The following is a 27,537-nucleotide window of genomic DNA, read 5'->3' on the forward strand; positions in this document are numbered from 1 at the left end:
TTTGAATTGCAACCATCCCAATCTTTATATGCGTGGTTCTTGTCGTGTTGTCCATGCCAACATATATGTTACAGTCACCTGTTTTTCTATCCACTACATGCACTTCACTTCATTGTCTAAAGAGGGATGAGCAAGCAAAGGTTATCTTTCTCATGGGTCTGTTAGATTCCTACTCTTTGAGAGGTATTGGCTATTGCCTTAGGTAGCTACATGGGCTCATCGGCGCACGTCAAGATATACCAATTTCATGTGTCATTGGTATCGAGTGATGTAGTGTATTTTGTATAAGATCTAAAAATGCCATGGATCCACCACTCTTTAGAGTATTTTTTTCTCTTTAATTAGTACTTCTTCCGTTTCATATTATAAGTTGTTTGACTTTTTTTTCTTAGTCATTAAATTTGACCAAGTTTTTAGAAAAATATACCAACATACAAAAGTTACATATTACAAAATATATTTAATGTCAAATTTAATGAAACTAATTTGATATTATAGATTTTACTAATTTTTTCAATAAACTTGATCAAACATAAATAACTTTAACTAATAAAAAAGTCAACGACTTATAATATGAAACAATTGAAGTAGATGTTTAGGATACTAATATGTTTCTCTTACTAAGAGAGGCACTGTAGTTGGTATCACAATATAGCGCACTTCACCCATGCTCTAAAAGGTAGTATTCTTATATAGATTCATTAACATTCATATTAATCTGAACACATATATGAAACGCATATATAGGTCTATGAATGAATCTATTTAAAACCCAAAATGTCCTGCAATGTGAAACGAAAGAAGTAGATAGTAGCACCGAAATACAGGATAAGTAGAGGTGTAAGCTGAAAAAAGCACACGGGTTGCTGTGTGGCCTGCGACCCCGCCCGATTGACCCGTCGTCGCGACGCCAACGCACGCGGCTTTCTTTCTTTGCCAAGACGAACGAAATCACGTTCACGTCGCGGCGCCGCACACGTACAAACCGTGTTTTTTTAGTCTTAACGCGATCCATGAAGCGATGGAACAAACAAATTAGAGTAGAGTTTAATAATTTCTTAATACTACTACCAACTACGACGATGAATCAATCAGCTAATAATACGGTGCTTGTGCATGCCGTCGAGCAGCATGGAACACTTAATTTGTTGCATTAATTGGATTCAATCTTGTTAGATTAATTTATATGAAAATAATTCCTCGCTTAATTTGTACTATGCCACAAGGCTGAATCCGACGTGTCCCCGCCGTCATAAGAAGCTCGCCGCCGCGGCGTACATGGAGAAAGAGAAAGGCCATGGACAACGTCGGCGACGACTTCGATCGGGCAGGCGGCCGGCGCTGCTGTTCACGGACGCCATCCACGCCGGCCAGCGCCGGCACGACGCAGGGCAGCCGACCTCGACCCAACCAACACCTGTGGAAGGCGCGCGCCTGCATCAGCCGAGGCCGGCGCTGCGCTGCTGCCGGGAGACCCGCGCTTCGCTCGCCTCATGGACGGAGGAGCTCCGCGACAAGTCGGCGGCTACTGACGATGCTCGGAAAGGCGGCGAGGGATCCGGCATGATCGAGACGTCGACGAAGGTGAAGAATGACGACGACGAGGAGAAGCTCGCCGCCAACGCCTCCGCCGCCACACCGAGGCGCTCCCGATGAAGAAGAAGAAGAAATGTATGAGATGATCAGACGAGGGACCGACAGGTGGGCACCACATGTCAATGAGAGCAACATTTTCCAAAGAAAATTTTGGGCCACAACGTGGGCCCACTACCCTTTATCCCTCATTTCGGTCACCAAACGGCCCGCACCTTCACCGGGCCCCTATTCCGGAGGCCCAAATGATTTATAAGCATCACGCTATAGATTTCTGCCTGGGAAAAAGGCTAATCTGGATCCCTCAACCTTTGGTCGAATATGATTCATATCTCTTAACCGTACAAAACCAGGTATAACGACTCATCAAACTATTAAAACCGGTGCAAATTTATTCTCTTGATATATTAATAGTGACTTTGACACATTAACCTAGTCTTCATCGTACTTGGTGTTTACATGGAATCATAATCAGAGAAAACTAAATAGGATCCACATGTCATTGGCAATATCAAAAACAAATCAAAAGAATATATTGAGCTCAAATGTCAATTACAATGTGTGGTTCACACATCATCCTCTCTCTCTCCCTCTCCTCTCTTATCTCTCTCTCCAATGGAGGGGACGACCGATGAAGATGGCCCGCCAACGATGGGGCCTTCCCATCCTTCCCCAGCGGCGTGCAAAGGCCGGTGAGGCATAGGATGAGGCTGGATCTAGCCATGCTATATCGCGGTGGCCGTGCATCTTCCGACAATGGAGGGGAGGGGGGAAGGGGGAAGGGAAGAGAGGTACGATGGCCCACCGGAGAAATATGGCCCGCCTATCCCATTGCGGCGTTCAACCCACATAGGTGCCTGACATGCAAGACGGCGAGGAAGGTGGAGGGAGCATGTGGTGAAGAGGGAGCCCATGACATGAGGCCATTGACAGTGAACTCAGACCATGTTGGACCTACAAGGGGTGGCAAGGGAGGAGATGCCATAGGGAAGGACTAGGACCTCAGGGTGGCGTAGTAGTGGAGATGCCTCTCTGACCCTCTTTCTCTCCATTTCTCCTCCACCGTCGTCCATCCGCATCGGCTTCTCTATCACCGTCATTCACCATGGATCTAGTGGTGATGCCGCTGTCCCGTTTTAGCAAGATTGTCTTGTTGGCAAGGCTAGAGTCTAGCTATTAATAATATAGAAAATATTTTTATTTAAAGACAAATAATGATTGTCTTATTCATGGATATATGGCCAACAAACAATTATTTCAGTAGTACTGAAAGCAACAATTAATCATGTAAATGATCTACCATGATGCAATTATATGCATATTTCACTCTCTACACTTTGGCGTACAGATAAGGTGCAACACACATCTCCTTAACTTATTGCCCTTATCTTTATTTTATTTTGTACATACCTCAAATTGTACTGGCACAACAGCATGCTTTAGCCCACACATTAAGAAAATTCCTCATAGGGGATTTCGTTTTCTTTTGCATCGTCAATATCTCCTCCTCACTTTTCGTTTTTTTCTGCATTGTCAATATCTCCTCCTCACTTTTTTTGAAAGGAACATCATGAGATTGTGGTTTTTCATTAGATAGAGGGGAAATAAATATCTCCTCCTCACTGAACTCTTGTGTGAACTTCTCATACACCACTAGATCTTTCTTGCTCACCGTTGGTCTCTGCCTCACGAGGACTTCATCGAAATCTATCTTTGAGATTGGTGGAAGAAGAATCTACACCCATACAATAATCACACATTTACAAATATTCGATGATTCAAAAATAATCCAGTAATCATTGATTGATCATTTCTTTACCTTGGCAGCCAAACCTTTTGATGCGAGTTCCTGCATGGTGGTTTGTATGGAACCAGGCTGACTCTGTTCACTTGGCGTCCACGTGTCATCGTCTGCCTTGATGAAGAACTTGGCATCCTGTGTTTTCCTCACAGGTTGAAATAACGCATCCTTCACCTGTTGCAAGAAATTAAGGCTGTGTTTAGTTTCAAAGTTTTTCTTCAAACTTCTAACTTTTCCATCACATCAAAACTTTCCTACACACACAAACTTTCAACCTTTCCATCACATCGTTTTAATTTTAACCAAACTTCTAATTTTGGCGTGAACTAAACATGGCTTAATGGATGTAGCAATACAGAGTACATACATACACATGTCGAGTTTTCTATTTACGTAATGTAAATTGTAAATGGTTTAAATGTCCGGTCTCTGCTACTAGATGATCATATACACATGTCACAGAGAGTATATACTTACACAAACAGCAATATCTGAGCCAGAAAACCCCTCTGTTTGATAGGCCAAGCTCACAAAATCACCTTCAGTTAAGCTATGTGGTGTGTCCCCAATGTGGATCTGGATGAATTAAAAGGTCCCAAGCTTTGATCAAAGATTAGTTAATTATTTGCCATGACAGAACGTACAAATTCTTTTTCTTAAGTTGCATCGCACATATATTAGTTTTTGCACCTTAAAAGTGTCTTTCCTTGCCTTCAAGTCAGGTAGGGGAATGTAGATACATTTGTCAAACCGTCGCCGCATAGCCTGAGATAATGAATCGACAAGTTGCATAATGCAGTTTTTAAAAATGTAAATAGTGAAGAATAAAAATTTCCATTATTAAGAAAATAGCGAAGAATAATATTGACAAGTTTTCTGAAACCTGGTCCAGAACATGTGGCATATTTGTAGCAGCAAGAACCAGAACTTTATCATTGCTATTATCGAAACCCTGGACATTACATTTAATTTACCAAAGAAAAAAGAGATGTGAGTATGGTACAAATTAAAGGGTATGTAAACAATTTAATTAGTATAACAATTATAGAACATGCCTAGTCAGATCATAGTCAGGGCATATGACAGGAAGGTTCATAGTACAGGATGCAAGAACTCACCTGCATTTGCACAAGAAGTTCAGTCTTGATTCTCCGGGAAGCTTCATTTTCATTACATTCTCCACGTTGGCCGCATAAAGAATCGATTTCATCGATGAAGATAATGGAGGGAGCATTTTCACGGGCCATCTGGAAAAGATTAGCAACTAGTTTCTCACTTTCTCCCATCCATTTTGAAACAAGGTCTGATGAAGATATGCTGCAAGAAAACCAAAATCGTTAACATAACATGAAACAGAAACAAAGAACAAAGCATACTGCACTAGTACTAGCAGTAGCAGCAAAGAAAAGAAAGAGAAATACATATGGTAAACTACTCTCTCCATCCCTAAATATTTATTTGACGCCGTTGACTTTTTTAAATATGTTGGACCGTTCGTCTTATTTAAAAAATTCAAGTAATCATTAATTCTTTTCCTATCATTTGATTCATTGTTAAATATATTTTTATTTATACATATAGTTTTACATATTTTGCAAAAGTTTATGAATAAAACAAACGATTAAACATATTTATAAAAGTCAACGGCGTCAAACATTTAGGACGGAGATAGTATAATGGATGCTGCTGTGACCTGAAGAATGTTGAATCAACCTCGGTTGCAACAGCTTCAGCCAAATAAGACTTTCCAGTTCCTGGTGGACCATACAAAAGAAAAGCTTTCCATGGGCTTCGCTTGCCTAAAGTACATTATCATCTCCAATATTAAAATCAAATTAAATTTCAAACTTTTCACCATTAACACTTGAAACAGAAATAAGCAGCAAACAGATAATGCAACAAAACATTAGTACAGTACTATGAAATTTGCTCAAAGAAAAAAGAAGAAGATAGGATAAGGCTTTATGGGATTGTTGATTACTTTTTTGGGGGGACTACTTGTTGACCACTTTGTTACAACATCCAAACCTCCTCCCTTCGTCATAAAATATAACAACCTAAAATGGAATGAGACACATCCTAACAATGTATCTGGACAATATGTATCTAGGCTGTTATATTTTGGGATGGAGGTAGTACTAATTATAGGTGTTACTAAATTTTAGTATGGTACCAAAACAAATACACTCTTGTCATTATCACTCTACCAAAATTTAGTACTATTCAACTTTGCCAAAATTTGTTACACCAAAATATGCCAAGATATTTTGGTTAGGTTAATTTCGACAACAAACTGAACAAGCTCTAAACATCCTTCACCTGTAAAGAAGTGTGGAAACTTGATAGGCAATATGGCGGCCTCTTGCAGTGCCTCCTTGGCGCTCTCCAAGCCGGCGACGTCGCTCCACTTGACGCTCGGCTTCGCGGCGACGATGGCCGACCTGAGCATGCCCCTCGGCTTGGCCTGCTCGGAGTCGCCGCCGCCGCCGCCGCCGCCGATGTGCCCATCGAGGACCGCGCGGATCTCCTCGGCGCGGCGGAGGTACTCGGTGAACTTGGCGGCGATGGCGTCCTTGATCTTGGGGTCCTTCTCGTACTTGAGGTGGGTCTTGAAGTACTCGAGGGCGTTCATGTAGAGCGGGAACGCCTTGACGTAGTTGCCGCCATTGTCCTCCTGCACCGCCTGCTTCACGTACTCGATCGCCTGCTCCTTGAAGTTGCTGTACATGATCGTGGCCAAACAATCAATCAGATAGCTAGCCAATGGCGATCGATCGCTTTGATGCTCGAGGAGAGGGGAGAAGAGAGCATAGTCAGTTCTTGGATCAGGACAAATTAATGAAAGAGCAAATGTTTGACCTGTGTTAATTAATTAATCATGCATTTGATCAATCATAGTTCATCTGCAGTTATGCGTAGCCAGTCGACATATTCAGTGAAAGGTCAACTATATCCAGCTATCAGCATATATTATCCTGGTGTTCTTTAATTAAGGAGCTACTTCCTCCGTTTCACAATGTAAGTCATTCTAGCATTTTCCACATTCATATTTATGTTAATGAATCTAGATAAATATACATCTCTAGATTCATTAACATTAATATGAATGTGAAAAAAGCTAGAATGACTTGCATTGTGAAACAGAGGTAGTAACAAATTAATTTCCTATAGTGTGTATATATATAGTCTACTCCACCGCGATTGTTGCAATCAACAACATTAATATCTCAATCATCAACACCACCCTGGTCAGTTCTCTCCATATATTCATATACAAATACTGGTTCCGGCCGTTGTCAATCAAAAGATAAAAAAAGATATGAACTTCTGAATAGTGGCGACAGAATTAAGCTGCTGGCATATATATGGTCGACGATGCCGACAGCGAGACCTTAATCCAACAGTTGCGGCGGCGTAATTTGCCGTAGCTGATCGAGCTGGAAGCTAGGAGACGCGTACGCTCCTCGTATTATATACTATGATGAATTGGTTGGTGAGATTCAGTTAGTGCAAGTGAATTGATCCATGAAGAGGCATTTGTACAACGGAATTGCAAAAAGGAGGATTTGTACAATAATAGATTGAACTGAGAAGGATAGCTAGCTAGGTACTCCTTCTGTGTTGATAATACTCGTCGTTTTAAACAAGAACACGATTTTCAAAAAACAACTTTAACCACTATTTTCTATTGTAATATATATAAAAATATTAATAAATATATATGATTTTATTGAAATACTTTTTAAGATATGCATATAATCTCCGTAATTCTAGAAATTATTCAGAGTTAAAGAGATTTTAAAGTTTTACATTGATCTTGTTCAAAATAATAATTATTATCAACCCGGAGGGAGTAATAGCTATCAACTCTCAATACTCTCTATATATGTCGTATTATTCAGCTCACTAACTAGTTCAGTACTGTCATATGGATCTCAAAGTCCATTCAAGCTGCGATATATTGTAGCTTGTAGTTTACATCCCTACACACTTCAGCCTATGATGTTTCCCTGAGAAAGCTCCCAATTTTGTAGTTTCACAAATGCGCGCACCGATCCTATCCATGCAGTTTCCTTGTAGATATGACATACATATACATACATATATATATATATATATATACATATATATATATATATATATATATATATATATATATATATATATATATATATATATATATATATATATATATATATATACATATATATATATATATATATATACATATATATATATATATACATATATATATATATACATATATATATATATATGTATGTATGGCTTTTTTTTTTCTTTTAGATGCAAGCAACTTCTAATATACTGACGTGCAATTAATCTTTTTCGCGCATTCGAAAAAAACAGGTGCATGCATGATATTGTTACAGTATCATGTAGGATTGGGAGGCATAAAAAATGTGGAGTATGTGTCCACAACGAAAGCTTTTCGACACTGGAGATTCCACCGGACAGCATCGGTTTGAAGGTGCGATCGATAACTTGGTTCAGCAAGCTTCGGTACGAGGATGATTTCGACTGATGGAAGAGAGGATACTGATCTATACTGAGGGGTTGGAAAGAAGTATAGCAGAGGTCTTTGCTGCTTGTTTCGATCACGTGACAAGAACAGAAGAGGGATCAATCAACAGCGAACTTGTCTATTTCAGTTGTCAACAATTGCGACGACAATTAATGCATTTTCCTCTACTTTAAGCCCTTTTTTTTTCTTTTCCGTGAGATCTTTTTTTCCTAATGACATAACAACTTTTAGCTATAAATCTGGACACATAGTTGTCTAATTTTATAGCTAAAAATACTTATGTTTTGGGACGGAGGTAGTAGCAGATATAGTACATATATACCAACATAGCCATTGTCACATCCTAGCAATGAAAGAAGGAATAAATATATAATTTTATAATAATGATATTTCAAATAGGGTTTCTATAAAAATGGTGGGTGTTATCACATTGCTAATCCCATACCAGCGCATCAAGCCATAGTAAATCTAGAAGATATTGTGCATAACATAAAGACGCCAATATCCGCTGTAGTAACTGCACAACAGTATTACATGCAGTTACTGCAAAAGATACATGCATGTCCAACTTAAAAGAGACAAGGATTAAAGAAGATATCTTCAGACTTCAATGATCATGCATCCTTTGAAGATGGACCATAATTAAAATGCAACATTGGTCGATCGACTAGATCGAGCTCGATCGAGCAGCCTAGTGTGAATGTACGTAGTACAATGCATGTATATGTAGCAACTTTCACTATGAGCACCCTGCATATCAGTGTTGATCTACAGTCCGTGGATCTGTAGCATATACATGTTCAGCCACAGTTCATTGTATGGATATATCAATTTAACACCATAGGCCTAGAAGACATCAGTACGGTTATAACAAGATGACTAGCACAACGTACTGATATCAGCCTCCGCTATACGTTCCTGTGAAGTGTGAGGGCCACTTGATGATCAACACGAGAATCCACACTAGTGGAGAAACCATCTTTGATCGGTCGGCCGAAATTCACAATAGTCCTAGTTCCAATAAAAACCGGGACTAAAGATTAGAGCTACTTTTGAATCTTTAGTCCCGGTTGGTAACATCAACCGGGACTAAAGATCATTTTTAGTCCCGGTTCAAAAGACGGCAGGTGGTGTCAGACCCCTCCTTTATCTTTAGTCCTGGTTGGTGACACCAACCGGGACTAAAGATCTATTTTTAAGTCCCGGTTGGTGTTACTAACCGGGAAAAAAGACCTCTTTTATCTTTAGTCCTGGTTGGTGACACCAACCGGGGCTAAAGATTTATTTTTAGTCCCGGGAAAAAAGATCGACATGCGCCGCCTGAGATCGAGAAGACCGAGGCGCACGGGAGGATCAGTTAATAAGTTCTGACCTTTATCTCCTCCTCTCCTCACTCACCCCATCTCTTCCTCTTCCTCCTCCCATCTCTTCCTCTATCTCCTCCTCTGGATCCGCCCCTCCCCTCCCCTCCCCGCTTCTCAACCTCCTCTGGATCCGCCTCCTCCCCTCTCCTCCCCACTTCTCAGGCGCTTTCCTCCCCACTTCTCAGGCTGCAGTGGCCGGGCGGCCGCGGAGGCGGCCTCACGCGCCCTCACTGTAACGCTCCGCTTTTTGCGTGACGTTAAAAACTAATTCGGCAAAATCCTAATTGCGAAAATTTTCATTCTTTGAGTGTTGAGTCTAAGTTGTACCAAAGATCTCAATTTAAATCTCTCCTTTGGTCCATCTTCGTGCAATCAAAAATCGCCTCATCAAAAATTCCCCACCTCAAGATCCCAATCCCGATTCAAATCCAAGCTTCAATTCTCTCCAAATCAGCCCTCTCTGTGAAAGTCTAAATCGCTTCCCTCAAGTTTTGTTGGTCGATTTTGTCCCCCTTGGCCCATCTCCCCTCTGCCTATCTCCTCCCTCCTCCTCACAAGTGCAATGCGTGTGCGCCGCCCGAGAGAGCGTCGTCTCTCTTCCTCTCTCTCTCTCTCGCTCGATTTCTCTCTCTCGCCGGTCGACCACCGCCGCTTTGCCGATTTCCCGCCGCCGCCGTTCGAAATCCGGCCGCACCCCCCCTCCGCGTCGCGCGCGCGCTCGCCCGCGCGTGGCCGACTGCCCGGTCGCCGCCGCGTCAGCCCTGGCAGCCTGCGCCATGCAGCCGCCCATGCCGCCCTGCCGTGCCTGCGCCGCTCAGCCCCGCACCCCCCTGCGACGCGTGCCCGGCCGCTCCAAGCCGCGTGCGTCCAACTCCCGGAGGCAGAGCCCTCTCTCCCTCCTCCTTTCTCCCTGAATGGCATGGGCAGAGCCCCCTTTCCTCCCTCCCCTTTTGCTTTTTCCCTGACCGGCACCATTCCCCCTCTGCCGCCCGTGACCACGCCCTGCCGCCAGCTCCCCCTTGACCGCCCCTCCTTGACCGCCCACGAGGTCGGTTTCCTCCCTCCCAAAACCAGCATCCCCCACCTCTATAAAACCCGAGCCGCCCCATCTCCCAATCTCTCTCGTTTTCGCTCTCGTCGCCACCGCGCCAATGTCGCCTCCGCCCTACTCATGCCATCGCCGTCCGTCGCCGAGCACCGGGGGAGCCGGTGCGTGCGTGGACGCGTGACGCGGGACTCTAGGCGCCCATCTTCTTCCCCTTCCCCGGCCCGATGACGGAGAGCTCGCTTCCGCGCCATTGGCTGCTCGTCACCGCGCCGTCCCGGCTCGGTAGTGCCTCCCTCCCGTTCCCCTTCCCTGCTCACCCTCGTCCCCTCTAGCTTGTGTGGTAGCTCGGTAGCCCTACCGAACGCGCGTAGACGCCGCCTCAAGGACCGCCGCCACCCGGCATGGCCCCGCCGCCATTGTCGCCCACCCCCGGAGGCCGCCTCTCGTCGCTGGACCTCCACGGCGCCGCTCAGACCCATCCGACCCCGGAAATGAGTTCCTTGAACACCGGAGATGCTCCCGCCGCCTTTAATTGAGTCCTCGTTGCCCCTCGGTGATTTCCCCTTTCTCTCGCCGCCGGCCGCCGCTGTCGAATTCCACCGCCGTCGAACTCCCTCCGGCGAATCCGAGCCGTTGGCTCGCTCCTTCTTGACGCCCTCGTCACTCTGGTGTGCTCCCCGAAGACCAAATCCGTCGCGCTTGCTCCGGTGAACACGGCTACCGTCCGCCGTCCATCTCGGCCTCCCCTTCTTCCTCCTCCCGCCGGCCCGCGTGGCTGCCACGTAGGCGCCACGTCGGCGCCACCTCGGCTTTGACCGGGCCAAGCCGGTCAGCCGCCCCCTCCCTCCGTCTTCCCTCCCGTGCGCACGGTCTACGGCAAGCCGTGCGGCTGCACGTGGGCCCGCCGCCATCCGTCCACCCGGTGCACCGCTCCTAAGCCACGCGGACCCGAAACCCTAGCGCCGCACCTCACGTGCGCCCATCCCACCGTGGGCCGTGTCACCGACAAGCGGGCCCCACCTGGAACCCGCGAGGTGCACTCGGTCCACCGGACCGCTCCCTCCCCCTTCTGCGCGCCCTAATGGGCCGCCTTTCCCACGCCCGCGCCGGCGCAAATGGCTCGGCCGAGCCTCCTTCAACACTCGGGCCGCGCCCTTGCCGCCCGAAAAAGTCTAATATACATCCCTTGTCCATTTCCTTTTCCATAAATCAATTCCTTATTCCAAAATTCCATGAATCATTTCCCTTGGTCCCGCACGTCCGTGACTGTCAATAATATTCTTGAGAATATTATTTCTATAAATTTCATAAATCAATTTCCCCTTGTTCCACAAATATCTTCCTTTGCCCAGAAATTCCAATTAAACTTCCAAAATTCATATCTCCCGATCCGTAACACCGATTGACCCCGTTCCACTTCCAATAATTCCGTAAAATTGAGATCTATCTAATGGCACTATTATTTAGTCTAAATAGGATTTTTCTTTTGGTCTTTTGTTTAGGTTTTTGATTGTTTGCGTATAGTTGCGGTTACTGGATTTTCGTCGATCGCGGGTTTTCTCGAAGATTCGTGAAGCTTTGTGAAGACCTTGAGCAAGGCAAGTCACCCTTTGACCAATTGCTCCTATAATTGAAAAATCATTACTATTTTGTTTGCAACTTGCATTATTAGAATCACACACTCAACTTGCTTGGCCTCGGTTTGCGTGCCAAACCGACGGACCTACCCAGTAGTCGCACTAATTCCTGTAGGTTGTACTACCCTGATTCCTTGTCGCTCCACCCTTGTGGTACCTCGGTATTCATGCTCTCTGAGCGCGTATACCAAATATTCCACATACACCGTTGTTTGTCGATAATCTGGGAAATGGGTTTGAGAAGCCTTTAAAACCCGACATGTGGTGTCGGCGTGTTCGAAAATAAAATGAATTGTGAAAACTCGCGATGCAGGTGCTGTGCCTGGGTGGCACTGTCCCGTATTCGCATATAAGGACCGATTCCTTTGGGAAATTCATCAAGCATAACAAGTGCAACCACATGGTGGTATGGGACACCCTGGCTAAGTAATTAGCTGCTTTTGGAAAATCTTGTATGTCAATAGAGACGGAAAGCCGGGATGTGGGGGTAGAGGCATCCTGAGAGTCCGAAACAGAGGAAGGCATCCGGGAGTCCTAAAAGGATAGCCGGAGTTGGCCCGATGTTGGTCAGGAAGACCCTCTATGTGGCATGAGGTGACCCAAAGTTAGCTTTGGAAAGGCTTTGTCACGAACCTCTGACACCGGCCAGTGTCTGGAGTAAGTTCGTGTCTTGTGGGTAAAGTGTACCCCTCTGCAGAGGTTAACTAACTGTTCGAACAGCCGTGCCCACGGTCATGGGCGGATGTGAGGTGGTTCCCGATGCGTAGATTTGTTTGCCTGTGCTTTGTGAAAAGCTGTTGTGGATTGGGAATCGTAACCAGAATCAGCCTAAGTGGTAGATGGATGACCTGAGTGGTCAGAAACGAATCTGTGTGATTCAGGATGTCTGCGGGCATCATAGACTAGGCTTCCCGAGTGGAAGCGGATTGTTGTGCTGCTGGGCAGCTGGACTCTGGGAGTCCGAGAAAATGAGAAAGGCTCTGGGAGCCGATTAATCAAGTGAAATGGCTCTGGGAGCCGAGAGGTAATGATCTGACCCGGGAGGTCGGTACATTACCAATTGAGTTGTTGAAAAGCATCTCTTAAGTCGATTTGAGACGCAAGTCTCTTTTCGGCCCAAACTTAACAAGAAGTAAATCACTTAGTGATTTCAAAATGATTTCAAACAAAGGATTTGCAAAACAACCTTGCCCCTCTTCTAAGCTTGCATTAAACACCTAAATTCCCGTGACTTGCTGAGTATGAAAGTACTCACCCTTGCTCTATATAAATATATATAGTTCCTCCATCCTGAAGTTGAAGATGAAGTAAAGTGAAGATTAAGGGTTTCGTCCTGGTTCCCAGCCGTCGCCTGTGGTGTTGGGTGTTAGACCGTTGGTTCCGCTGCTGCTGCTGTTGTTGGTGTTTGCCTCATCCATGTCGTCGGTTGCATTCTCAGGCTGTTCTGAGCTGCAACCTATGTTAAGGTAATAAGTCCTCTATTTATTTTAAGGATTGCAATTATTCATATTTGTCACCGTGGGTACCAGCACTATGTCCTGGGACTGGTACTGAGATCGCGGTTTCGTAGGAAGCGGTTCACGCCGTTTTTCCTGCGACACGCTCCTATCAGGTGCCGTTGTACGGCGGTGCCAGATTGGGGTGTGACACTCACGCGGTAGCCGGGCGGCGAGGCGCAGCGCGCGGCGCGGGCGGCAGCGCGCCGGCTCTCCTCTCTTTTTTTTAATAATTTGTGATTGAGAGATGTATAATTTCTTTTTTAGAATTTGTGATTTATTGCATGGATCTGAGTTGTATAATCGATCTGTAATGCATTTGATTTGTGTGTAATTTTTTTAAGATTTGTGATGTATTTGATTTGTGTGTAAGTAACTTAGGATTTGTATTTGTGATGTGAATGATTTGTGATGTTACTTTGATTTGGGGATTTGGGGTTTGATTTAGGTATATTCATGACACTCGATTTGGGGATTTGTTGTTTGATCTGGGTATATACATACCACTCGATTTGGGAGAAAATAAAAAAAAATGGACCAACCGGGATTGCCCCTATCCTCTCTTTAGTCCCGGTCGGTTGGCAGCATTAACCGGGACTAAAGATCCCTCTCTTTAGTACCGGTTGGTGTTACCAACCGGGACTAAAGATCGATCTTTACTCCCGGTTATTTCACCTGGGACTAAAGATAGCGATCTTTAGTCCCGGATTCGTAGTAAAGATGGTTATAAACTGGGAGTAAAGATGGTTTCTCCACCAGTGCCAGCTATACCAATTAATGTGTCATTTTGAGATTGAGATATTTTAGTAGCATTGAAATAGGTAACTAATCGTGTAAATCTACTGTATGTCACCATCAATGCATACATATTTTTTACATTTCAATTAATACTGGGGAAAATTGAAAAAACCACCCCAAATATCACTCTAAGTTTGAGATGCCCCCCTATAAAAAGATTTGTTGCAAACCCCCACCTCCTAATTCACCTTGGTTTGATTTAGGCAACTTCTCTCTACACATGCGTGATTTCTGGAGCATCTCGTTGCGAAATTAGCTAAGTCCCGCTCATTGTGATGATTTGTCAACATGTCCCTTTTGCATTAGATTGTGTGGCCTTAATTTCTGATTAAACTGTACTAAAACCTACTATTTTGGGTCATCTGACCAATTGCAATAGATGAAATCATGCAGTTCTAATCTAGCTATATGATTACTGCTTCATGTTCAAATGTTTCTATATGCTCATTACGTCCCTGAAAAAAACAGATATGTTATTCAGTACACATGATATCGGTTTGGAATATATAGCTAGTATACCATGAAAAACACAGTGAAATAGCCATGATAACACAACGAAATGATCATCTTATACAGAACAAACAACATAATCTCTTGCTCCCGCCGGTGAGACTCGAATGATTTCGCCACGAGATTTTTCAGGAATCACGCACATGTGGAGAGAAGGTGCCTAAATCAAACCAAGGAGGTGGGGATTTGCAACAAATCTTCTTATGGAGAGGCATATCAAACTCAGAGTGACATTTAGGGTGGTTTTTGCAATTTCCCCTTAATACTGTTACACATATTTGGCCACGTTCATTTGGATCGATGAGTCTGCAGGCATTTCATCTCCAATTCAGTTGTTCTGATCTCCCGAATTTCTAGTTTCTTGATAAAGCAAAATCGAAAGGTCACTCAAGCGTTAATAATGTATTATAACCTGCAGACTGCTTCAAGCCATACATAGGTAGCTAGCTAGCTTTCAAGAACATAAAGAGTTCTTTTACTCTAATTTTAGTACGGATTAATTCTTGCTATTCTTTCACTTGTGATGTGAATATATTGGTAGCCTTAACAATCAATGAGGATCTTCAGCTTCACATGCATGTTTTGCCTGGCTTCATATACATTTGGCATGGACTTATTAGCTGCTAGTCCTGCTAGCTAGCTGAGCATATAAAATCCATTCACCTTGAGATATACCTGGTGCACTTAGTTTCTAGCTAGTATGATATGACTCATTTTGATATTTATTTGTAGGTATCAAAGTCATGAATGAATCTACTCTTAATGTTCGTGTTGAAGGTATAATAGGCTTGGGAGACACTAGGAATAAGGAAAATAGCAAGATTGTAGAAGCTTGATCATATTCACAAAAATCTTGGGTCGATGGAGAGATCAGTTTAATCGAGGATGATTAGCTAACACCATAGGCTTGGAAGGCATCAGGATGTAGGAGTATGATAATGACAATCCGGCCGGTCATGTATTGGTCTCAAGTTCGTTGCGTGGTCCTAACTAAAGCTGATGGAAAAAAAAGCTTGGAACTAAATGATAACTCTGTGGAGATCTGATGCAAGTGGATAATGAATCCCACAAAATTCATGCTTGATTTTAAAATTCCTCCGAATGAAGTAACTAGCCTACCTGCCTTGGAATGCATAGTGATGTGTACTGATATCATATTCAATTAGACAGTCTTCACATGCCTTCATACAAGCAAGATAATAAATTCTGAATAGTGGGTTGGTAGCGGACTAGTACACGAGTATGACACATGGACCAATACTTACAACTGCATTTACGCTGGGAGTGAGAGTTGAAGCAACTACACCCTCCGTCTCATAAAAAGCCAACTTCTGACTATGAGCCCACACATCCAGATTCATAGTAAGAAGTTGGTTTTTTATGAGATGGAGGGAGTACGTATTTAATTGTCAGGGTTTAATTGTACAATGATAGACTAAACAGAGAAGGCTCTATTAGCAACTCCCACACTCGATCCCTTATCTATATATATATGATCCCACGCTATATATGCACATAGTGTATTCGGCTTACTATATACTAGTTCAATGTTATATAGAGATGGATCAAGATGAATGAATTCACACCTGTGACAATTGGCTAAATTATAGGGTTGACAGACATCAGGAATATGATGACAAGAGCTAGACATGTACATGTGAGGGACGAGTTGGAGCATCTTGATGCATGCTGTCTAATGGAGCTAAAAGGATACTCTCGAGACAACTGGTATACCATGCCATGGCAATCGGCGAAGGTGGTCGTCGTGATCACCGGCCGGCCTGGCCCTGCATCCATTGGGTTGGCGATGCGTGGTGGCTTGTTTTGGTAGCAAGAAGGAAAGAGCATGCCGTGAAGGAAGAGGGATGTTCAAGGATGAAAAAGAGGGTATAGCTTGAGGTTGAGGCAGACAGATTTTGTTGATCTTGATCTAGTTCTTCATCAACTTCAGAAGCGATTAAAAGATAGAATTGAGCTCTAGCTGCTGGCTTGATTGACAATGCCGACAAGTAAGTAGTGCTTACTTCAACAGTTATTGAGAGATGCGCGTATGATACAATAATATTATTGGTTTGTGAGATTGAAGTGCAGTACAACTGATGATCCATTGCTTTTGGCTCTTCGATCTGCAACTGCACTGATGAAGCTGGGCGCTTGAGAAGTTGATAGAATTGACTACTTGTTTAATGGTTAATCAGTGTGGCCCATGAGGAGCATTGTTTGTACAATAATAGACTGATAAATAGAGAAGGTTAGCTACGGAGTAGCTAGTAGCAACTCTCATTCTATATATATGTTGTGCACATACATAGCGTATTCGGCTCATTAGTTCAGTGTTGTATGTATAGTGATCAAGATCAGTTTAATTTGCAGTTTATACATATGAGGAACATATCCCCTTATCATCATTTTAGCCCTTAAAATTAAAGCATGGTTCTTTTTTCTTTGATATGATGTAGTGTATAGGGTTGGGAGGCATCGGACCAGGCATCGGGCCTATCAAATATGAGCCCATAACATAGCATTTTTGACACGGAGGGGTTGGAAAGAAGTTGAGCATGTCAGAAGCTTCAGTTGCATAAGAATGGTCGAATTACCAACGTACCATGAAGTTGTTAGGTATCAATGTTTCATAGAGCAATAATAGCTAGGATATTATGATTGAATGTATTTTCAGCTAATTTAGACTCATTTTCTCTTTCTTGGAAGGGCAGATAGCTAGTTAGCTGCTTTAGCAACTTATCCTAATTAGTGATTAAGAGCAACTGATGCATTCGCTGCCTGAGGAGACAAGACATTAAGCATACTGATGAGAAAAACCTGTTTTGGCTTAAAAGAGGAACACCCATCGTACTTGAAAAACTGTAAGTTACTGTCTGAATTGTACACTGAACATGTCCTGATATTTTGATTCTCTGCTCCCTGAAGATGATTGATTTAGCTGATTTAGCAAGAACTGAAACGGTGTTACCACTAGCATATATAATATGCAGCAATAATATTACAGGCACCACAGTAGGAGTCTCCCTGCTGTGTACTGTTTACTGTCAAAATAAAATAACAGTACAGGCACTAGGCAAACCAGAAATAGAGTAACAGAAAATTTGAGTCTCCATCAAGAAGCACACCACAAGAGAGAATATTTTTCGTTTCTCTGTATTTGATAATTGGCCGTTTTTCTATAAATTTGAAAAAAAAATATGTATGAGCCCGTGCACACATATTCTTCCTTGTCCGGTGTGAATCGCAGGGCGATTTGCAACGATCATGAGAACTGCGCCAACTTAACTGACGGTTTAGGGACTTGGAAGATCTTCACCACCGCGTGGTTGAGGAGCAAGCTAGAAGGAGCTGTGTCGACTAGAACTAATTAATGGGCGAAATGTGGTGTTTATAGTTAGATGACAACTGCTCACATTACTAATTCTAATTGAAAGATCAAAAGGCTCAGTCGTAAAATCTGAAGATTGCTTCGAGCAAGCTAGACACAGCTAGCTTTCAAGATGATCGAGATTACTTTTTAGCTTTAACTTTCAGCAGTATTCAATCTTCCTCTCCTTTCATTTGTAAATCACTTGGCAGCCTTAACAATCAATGAGCATCTTCACAGCTTCACTTGCATATTAATGTCACCATTGTCCATTACCATATACACCTTGTCTGGACTAGCTTGTTAGCTGCTCCTCTAGCTAGCTGGGCATATATAACCCATTCATTCGGGAGGTTGATATAAACTGGCCTCTACATGACCACTTGTATTGTTTTCCTTATGCCTGTAGGAATCAAGTCGTGCATAAAGAATCTATTGTTAATTTTACATGTTCACACGTACGGTAATAGTATATACTCCCTCCGTCCCATAAAAAACGAATATAGGATCGTATGTGATATATTCTAGTACGATGAATCTGGACATATGTATGTTATTAGGATGTGTCACATCCGGTACTAAGTTAGTTTTTTATGGGACGGAGGGAGTATGTGGTAATAGTATATAGGTAGGCTTTGGAGATACCAGGAATGAGAAAAGCAGTTGGCTATGCTCTTCTACCGCCGGTGGAAATCTAACTAGACAGCGCAGATGGTTGCCTTGATATAGTTATATATTCTGGGGCGATACTCCGGTGCTCTGTACTGATAGTATTATACAACATGTATAACTAATCTGAACTATTAGTTCATAAGGACATATCAATACTTTACTACTTTGAGATTTTATAAATTCATTAGCTGTGGCAAATCCTACCACCGTCGAGATCTCCTAACGGCAGCGATCTCCACTGCTCAGCAAATCCTCTCGCCGCCGGCAGTCGACTCCGGCCGCCATTCATTCCCCACTCATCCTCCTCCATTTGTCACCCTATTTTACCCCCGTACGTGCAGGAGCACCGTGCTGTTTTTTAGATGTTTTTTGCAGCCTCTAGTCAGGGTGTGTTTAGTTCACACAAAAATTGAAAGTTTGATTGAAATTGGAACGATGCGATGGAAAAGTTGTAAGTTTGTGTGTGTAAAAAAGTTTTGATGTGATGAAAAGTTGAAAGTTTGAAGAAAAAGTTGGGAACTAAACCATGCCTCAGAGTCTCGTCTATAGACCTTTCCTATTTGTATTCATTGTGCATCATGGACTAGGGGTGTAAGTGGCTAACCCGCGAAACCCACTTATGGGCTAAAATAAGTCACAAACCCGCTTATTTTGACCTATAAGTGGTTCGCGGCTGACCCACTTACACCTCTATCATGGACTGTACAACTTATATCTACTATTTCTAATGCTGCAAAAAATATTATTCGAGGCAACAGGTGTGCCCATGTCCAGTTTTTTTTGGTTAAATCAACAAGCTAGTACAAATCAGATTTTTGAGCTCATGAATTGGTGGGGCCGGCCTTTCTAAAGTCTAAAGTGTGAACTCGAGCAGTAGCAGTAGCAACAGTATGCTTCATGTGACTTGAAGCAATAAGAAAATGATTATGTCTGACATTTTTTATCTGCAACTTTTATGAACGAACAAGGAGAAAGATATATATGCTGTTAGTGTTCAACGTATACGGAACAAATTCGATCCTACTGAGCGTATATAATTCATGTACGTTGGTCACTTCAAACGTGGAGACACAATCGAATGCAGCGGAGATCGAGGGAGGAGACGCTAGGCAGTCATGCAGGCGTGAGAGAGTGCGGCTAGGGTAAGTGACTGTAAACGACGATTATACCCCACCTTCACAAATATTTGTTCTTGGATGATAATACCTTCACGGTTCTACTATCGTTGAGTGAGGTGATAGTAGAAATAGATCCAAACCCTTCGATCAGATGAGATTAGCAAGTCAGATTACTTTCTGTTACCAATAGAGAAAGACAATGATGCGGGTTTCGAGATGCAGTAACGGAGAAAAATGGGGCTTCAGGTGATCCATAGTTTCAAAAGCAAGAGGAAAGTGTTCAAGAAAGGAACTATACAGCGTCACCAATTAACCATGAAAGATGCAACCATTGAAGGATATATAAAGACCCAAGTATTAGTAATACAATCTGCAGATTATATTGCTTTTCAAGCAGACACAACTACTACTCTTTCAGGAAGATGAAGAATATTAATTTTTAGCTTTAATTTCTTTCGGTAGTACATTAAATCTTGCTCTTTGGTTTTTTTTTTTTTGAATTGTGGAATCTTGTGAATCCCTTGGCAGCCTTATAATCAATGAACTAGCATCTACGTATTTATTTCATTATATTCTGCCATGTTACTTATAAGACTCTCTCTGTCTCATAAAAAACCTAGTACCGGGTGTGACACACATCCTAGTCCTACGAATTTAAACATATATTCGTTCAGATTCATAATACTAGAATGTGTCACATCCGATATTAGATTCGTTTTTTTATGTGACGGAGAGAGTACCTCTCACTAGCTACCTGAGCCTACTTGTGCTTATAAAAATGCATTCACCTGATCAGAGGCTGAGATAGATATACATGGAGTACATAGTTTCTACTAGCTAGCCAGTATGATATATATGACTCATCTTCTGCTGTTTATCCATAGGAATCGAAGTTGAAAATGAATGTGTCGTTGTTCTTATATTTGGTGTGTGTTCGAGATAATAGGCTTTGGAGACACCGGGAATGGAAAACATAGTTAGATATCAATCTCTCGATCGTTGATGCCATAAGCTACTTGGCTTGCAAGTTTCCATCCTGCGAGCTGTTAACCAGAAAGGGGATGGTTGACAGTAGCCTGGAGTTTGGATCGTTATTGTGGAACTTGAATTATGAATCTGTCATACATTCCAAAATTTACGTTGAGAAATTGAGCTGAAATCTGCTCGTTGAAGGAACCAACGACTCCTGCCACGTTCAATCTTTTTGCCAGAGAATGAAGAGTATGCATGGAGGTGAATTCTGAGCTTATCGGATCAGTTACTCAATTGTTTGAAGATTATACCTTGAAGAACAACCATGGGGTAATGAATATATATTGACTTTTTTCAAGGGGACGAATTATTGATTTAACCATTATATAAAAAGAAGAAGAACAACCATATCAATGCATTTAATTGAACATGGGAGGGAGTGGAGAAGCAGCTGTAAGATCGGCCTTTCGATTTCTTCTCAGTCCTCACTGTTGTAAAACCAAATCACAACCTGTACATATATACATTTTTTTTAAAAAAAAAGAAGCTGACACGAAGACATGCAGTAAGAAAAGGAAATCACAAAACATGACGCAACACGTTTACTTAATGTAATGGTGTACAAGATGTGACACATTCTAATACGATAAATCTAAACATTTTGATGTGTCACATCCGATACAAAATTGGTTTATTTTGAAATAGTGGGAGTATATAACTGATGGTCTCCAAACCAATTTATTATGAGAAAAAAAATATCAATACCGGCTACGCTACTCCAAACAATCACGTTTATTTCGATCTAGGAGACCTAAAAGCTAGAGTAAACACATCCTGATGACTAGTGCATAGCAACGCAAAATCTAATATAAGGGTTTGTTTGGCAGCTTCACCTCTCCTGAAGCTGAAGTCCAGCTAAACAGTTTTAGCTCCACTTAAAATGGGAGTAGAGCTAGGTGGAGCGTTCTCACAAAATGAGCTAAAAATGTAGAGCTAGGTTTAGGCTGCTCCACAACTACACTTGAGATCCAACTCCTAGAGCTAAATTTAGAAATTAGAGCTCTACCAAACATGTCGAAATCTCCATAGTGAAACTAGCAGCAAATCCATAGAAATTGAAGTTCGGAAGAGACCTGAAACTATACGTCCAATGGTAGAGACAACTCCCGGACATGTCGGATGGCCGCTCGAGCTCTGCAGTTACCGTCTATATATATTACCGTTAGTCATCGACGTGTATAAAAATCAATTGGTCAACGAAAAACACTACTGGTCATCTGGGCTTTATGGTGGTGCTGGCTCCGCATGTGTTCGCCAATAGATCCTGAAGCTGCAACGAACCTACAGCGCCGCTAAGTTCAGATCGGACGGCTGACGTTCTCCCGAATTATAATTCGAAGGAGGGGCCGTAAACAGGAAACACTAATAAGGCGAGGTCTCAAGTGCAAAACAGGATCCGGTACTCGTCACTCCTCGATCTGGACCGTCCAAGCCTGATCGGACGGCTGGAGGAGATCCCAGCCTGTGTACTAAGTACTGGACGCGGTGCAGTTCGCGGGCTACCCTTCCACTTCCACTCGCTGGCGATAGCACCGCACCGGAGCATATGCTCTCCGCAGCCGCCGCCGCCGCCGCCGACGCGAGCTTCCATGGCGGAGCTCCCCGACGAAGAAGACCGCGGCTACGCTCCTGCCTCGCGTCCCCGCCGGCATCCGGTGGAGGAGGAGGAGACTGCCGCGAGTCCGAGTTCGTCACTGGATTTCGCGGCTCCGTTTCATGCCGCAGTTTTTTTTTTCTTCTTCTTCTTGTTGATAATGAAATTTGTGCGCTTCTTATGCAGAAAAGCGAGACGTTTGCTCGTGGAGAGATACCAGGATGGGGTTTCCAAGAGGTCTCTTCGCTTCTGAAATCCCAATTATATTTCTCGCTGTCCATTTTCTTGAAATCCAATAACACTTAGAAAAGATGTGTGGAATTGCGGAATTGTGGTTAAAATTAAATAGGTATATACTGGATGGAAACTCTAAGCTACAGATTCACCAGGAGAAGAATGAACATATGGCGAACACATTGGAAGAAGAAGAAAAAGAAGAAGCAAATTCTTCGATTCCCCGTGCTATTAAGGATTTTGTACTTCCCGCGGGGTTTCCAGGTGACTTAAACTGTTCCATATTTCGTACTCACTTTACCATTCATCGCAGACTAGTATGAAGGGTCTCAGTTTGGTAAAGGCCGAGTTTAGTTCCAAACTTTTTTTTCAAACTTCCAACTTTTTCATCACATCAAAACTTTCCTACACACATAAACTTCCAACTTTTCCGTCACATCGTTCCAATTTCAACCAAACTTCCAATTTTGGTGTGAACTAAACACACCCAAAGTACAAAAGTAGAAAGTTCAGTGAATAGGTGTTGTTCAAACTTCCGTAATTAAGTCTAATGAACAGTATCACCATGCTGGGAGCCTGGGACTACAGAATCTCACAACTCTTGTCGAACGTAGACCTGTATTATGTTGAATAATCTCACATTGGCTGTGGAAGGGTAAGGGACCTAATATAAAAATGGGGGAATCCCTTATCTCATTGGCTAGCTTGTGAGGGTGGGAAAGTTGCTTTATGATCCTACATTCCTACATAGGAGTATTATATACTTCCTGGCAAACTCATAACTCGCCGTTGTTCTTTGTATACATTACAGGGTCTGTGTCAGACGATTACCTGGAATATATGCTATGGCAATTACCAACAAATGTAACAGGATGGATCTGTCACACGCTGGTTACATCAACCCTTCTAAAGGTATATTATAACTTGAACAAGTTAACAAAAGGTAGCTCCCTTGTTTTATTTGGGAGTAGATGACATGACCTTGTCACGTTCTCCCAAATAAAGAAGGGGACAGGAAAAAAAATGTCCTGCTTTCGCGTGTTCTGTATTTCCAGTCGGCCTTTTTCTTTTGATGATGATTATGATCACTTTACGATCTGACTTCTGAGGAGCAAAATTACAAGAAAACATGTAGCCTGGTTTTAGTCTTATTGACATTATGTTATACAGTTGAGCAGTTCAATTACAGTCTTGAGTTTTTCAAAGCATGTTCTTCAATCATAACGTTATGTCACAATTTATGATTAACTGATTATAGATTGACGCAGGCTGTAGGTGTTGGGTCCTTTACAGGAACTTCAGCAGCTGCTTCTGCTGCTGCTATAAGGTCATTATCATCCTTGCTATGTTATATCGATTATTAGAAAAGAGTCCTTGGTATTATTATTTCTCTCGAAGTGAAAGAATCATGATACTAATCTTCTTCTCTTTCATTTGTATTTTGGTTACCTTAATTCTACTTGTATATATGATAGGAAAGAGTTTTTCTTGAGTCTTGAATTATTGCATGAATATAGTTAGGGCATGTAGTCAAGCCTGAAGTGTGATGCCAATGCAAGTAGACCTGTTCATATTGTGCTTGTAATTAACTCAGGATGCCAATGCAAGTAGACATGTTCATTTTGTGCTCGTAATAACTCAGACCTCCTAGTTTGTTGCTGACTTAGATCCTCCTAATTCTAAAAAAAAAAACCATATTTGTAGATGGGTATCGAAAGATGGCATAGGGGCTTTTGGACGTCTTCTAATTGGTACGGTTAATATGTCTGGTCATATTTTCAGAATATAAATACTGTCCAGGAAGGTGGGAAGGTTCATTAATACTTTACATTGTGCAGGAAGGTTTATGAATAATCTATGTTGTTTAGGAAGCTTTGTGAATGATTTCTTTAGGTGGACGATTCGGAACTCTTTTTGATGATGACCCAAAGAAGTGGCGGATGTATGCCGATTTCATTGGAAGTGCTGGAAGGTTCCTTGATCTACTCTCTTAAATAATAAAAGCATATATGTAAGTTATGTTGACATGGTGACTCGAAAATGCGAAAATTCACTTGTAATATTATCCGTACATATGCAGCATCTTCGAGCTCATCACTCCGCTCTATCCTGGATACTTCCTCCCACTTGCGTCCTTGGGGAATCTAGCAAAGGTACATTGAAAAGAATATATGTATCCGATGTAGTTTCACAGGTGACTTAAGTCTATCTTGAAAAGCCTGCATTTTTGTATAGAAAATCATTGATTCTGGACTTCTTAAGCAGGCTGTAGGAAGAGGATTTAGGGATCCATCCTTCCGTGTTATCCAAAATCACTTCGCGGAATCTGGAAATTTAGGGGAGGTTGCTGCAAAGGTACCTTGTTCATTCCAGTACTTTCTAGCAGTCAATTCAGTGTCACTGTGCCCTTTGACTGCACAAGATAGGTACACTGTCACAAATTACCAGTTCTGGTTCAATCAATATAATATTGTTTTTATATGAAAAATAATGCAGTATTACAATCATCGAACAATTTTTCCACGGAATATTAGTTTCAAATCACATTGTTTTGCTCCTGTGAATAAGAGATCTATGATAATAATTTCATTAAATTTTCACTGAAGAAACTCTGATGTATTTTCAGGAGGAAGTATGGGAAGTAGGAGCTCAGTTGTTAGGCCTTTCTATCGGTGTATTTATTATGGTATAATTATCCATAAGTTCTTGGGTTGTTACTTGTTACTTGTTTCAGTTTTTCAGTATTCCATTAACTATTGACTCTCCACTAAGGAAGACAAATGCCAACTTTGATTAAGAATCCATTTGCTGGTATATTTCAGGATACATCAGGTATAAAGTCATCATACCCAACACTTGCTTTGACATGGCTTGGTGTCCGTCTTCTACATCTTTGGTTTCGCTATCAGTCCCTATCAGTTCTCAAATTCCGCACAGTAAGGTGCTTGGCTTAAATTATGTTTTGCTCAATTTGGTACATTGATTTTGGTAACTCAATTTGTTAGATATGATAGTATACATAAATATGATCTATCACCGTCATTTCCCAATGCATGTTTATACTGGTAGGTAAACTTGAAACGCGCTCGGATTCTCGTGAGATCACACGTTGCAAAGCACACAGTTCCTGGTGACATATTCTTCACTTGATGCTTTTTGACACTTTTCTTGCTTTCTGAAGCAATCATTGATAGCCATCCCTGTCCTTCTGTTGTAGATTATGTGACTTGCAACGAGGAGGAGAATATTTTAACATGGGAAAGATTCTTGCATCCACAAATTTCTTTTGGTGTTCCCATGGAGAGAATGCTTGGTGAAGAGGAATCCAGTGACGTGGTATGAATCTTCAGCATTTGTCCAAATCCAAAGTTCTGCCAATTCCTTTTACTTTGCTATAATTTTTTTGAAACTTCATATTACACTGCCTTTTGTAATCAAGATCCCTTGAGGCCTTGACAATTAGAGTTAAAAGCAATAACAAGAAAATCTCTCTGTTAAGCCGTAACTAGTGTTTCAAAATTCAATCAACAACTGCAGCCCGCCTTAGCCTTTTTTGTTGTTTTAGGTGAGTTTTTCTAAACCCAACAATGTTCAAATATAGCCACTATTTTTTAAAAATCTCCTGTATAGCGAGTTATGAACGCTTTCCCCATTTAAGATAACAATTAGGTGAGTCAGCAGCTTAAGCCTGACCCAGTATACATCACCCGTTCTTTGTATCTGGTAGGCATTGACGCATTGTCCTCACTGAACTGGTTGCTGCTGACCATGCATGTTTTTAACCTATTTATCACTCATGACTCTGCAAGCATATCTCACACCTTAATTCCAACCTATGACCAATCTTTGAAATTGATGATAGGTGGATAGACTATTGAAGTTGTACAGAAATGAGAAATACATCCTCTTTCTCAATCCGATTGGAACAGGCCGAGCAGCATTTTTTGTTACATTCAAGGTAATTTACCACTTAAAATTGCTGCACAGAAGATCAGCAAGAAGTGCATAACATGTGTTTGTTCCTATTATTTCCAGGAGGCTGCAACGAGCATGTCAGTCCTCAGGAGCCTATGGCAAGCGCATTGGCTTGACAAAAATCAGCTAAGGCAGGATGATGTTTTCTCTTGGCTAGAGGAGAGCGTTCTTGCGTTGGAGCACGGATTCCCTGACTTCCTCAAACAGATGGAAATAGCTGGCTGGGATCAGAACCAGATCATACTGAAGGTGCCAAAAGAACCCATCATGGTGATGGAACACCCTGACCAAGAGGTGTAAGATGACAATGCCAACTAACTAATCCATTCTACTCCCTCCGTGTTTTTTAAATGTAAAGGCGTATTGACTTTTGGACATGGCGTTAGACCATTCATCTCATGCAAAAATTTAGTGCAAATATAAGTCACAACAAAATAATTAATATTTATAGAGTTTTTTTAATAAGACGAATGGTCAAACATCATGTTCCAAAATCAACTCCAAAATCAACGATGTCATATATTTAAAAACCGGGGTAGTAGCAATTTTGGAGCAGTGCTGACCTAATAGTACTTATAATCCTGGAGTTTCCATTCTAAATGCCTTACGATGTCCTGCTGAGTGATGATTAACTGAACAATATAGAAGCCCAAAACTTCTGATAGCAGAAGTGTAGTGAGCAAACTGTCTGCATTGGAAGCAAAAATTGCATGGCTTAAAAGCATCAGCTTGCTCTTCTGCTGCTACTTCTG

General features: G+C 42.1%; 2 protein-coding genes across 5 annotated transcripts; one reads left to right on the forward strand and one right to left on the reverse strand.

Moving 5' to 3' along the window:
- Window positions 1–2,862: 2,862 nt before the first annotated feature.
- Window positions 2,863–6,228, reverse strand: LOC107275709 (protein SUPPRESSOR OF K(+) TRANSPORT GROWTH DEFECT 1). Of its 3 annotated transcripts, none has more exons than XM_015786999.3 (8): window positions 5,714–6,228; window positions 5,088–5,193; window positions 4,513–4,711; window positions 4,278–4,346; window positions 4,085–4,159; window positions 3,872–3,970; window positions 3,413–3,568; window positions 2,863–3,328 (listed from the first exon to the last, which is right to left on the reverse strand). In XM_015786999.3, exons 1-8 carry the CDS (start codon window positions 6,120–6,122, stop codon window positions 3,005–3,007), a joined length of 1,437 nt encoding a protein of 478 aa, XP_015642485.1. In that variant the 5' UTR covers window positions 6,123–6,228; the 3' UTR covers window positions 2,863–3,004. The 3 variants fall into 3 exon arrangements, with proteins under 3 accessions (XP_015642485.1, XP_066165383.1, XP_066165387.1); XM_066309286.1 differs by having other exon boundaries at window positions 5,088–5,188; window positions 5,685–6,228; XM_066309290.1 differs by lacking the exon at window positions 4,278–4,346.
- Window positions 6,229–22,483: 16,255 nt separating this feature from the next.
- Window positions 22,484–27,364, forward strand: LOC4325481 (protein root UVB sensitive 5). 2 transcript variants are annotated; one of them, XM_015766761.3, is made up of 15 exons: window positions 22,484–22,668; window positions 22,763–22,813; window positions 22,926–23,074; window positions 23,622–23,722; window positions 24,079–24,137; window positions 24,515–24,561; window positions 24,704–24,782; window positions 24,891–24,963; window positions 25,076–25,165; window positions 25,437–25,496; window positions 25,633–25,746; window positions 25,880–25,940; window positions 26,028–26,146; window positions 26,673–26,768; window positions 26,846–27,364. In XM_015766761.3, the coding sequence occupies exons 1-15, from the start codon at window positions 22,529–22,531 to the stop codon at window positions 27,083–27,085; spliced, it is 1,479 nt and encodes a 492-aa protein (XP_015622247.1). In that variant the 5' UTR covers window positions 22,484–22,528; the 3' UTR covers window positions 27,086–27,364. The 2 variants fall into 2 exon arrangements, with proteins under 2 accessions (XP_015622247.1, XP_015622248.1); XM_015766762.3 differs by having other exon boundaries at window positions 22,484–22,662.
- Window positions 27,365–27,537: the final 173 nt, after the last annotated feature.

The sequence above is a fragment of the Oryza sativa genome, chromosome 1, assembly GCF_034140825.1.
Source record: "Oryza sativa Japonica Group chromosome 1, ASM3414082v1".
NCBI lineage: Eukaryota > Viridiplantae > Streptophyta > Magnoliopsida > Poales > Poaceae > Oryza > Oryza sativa.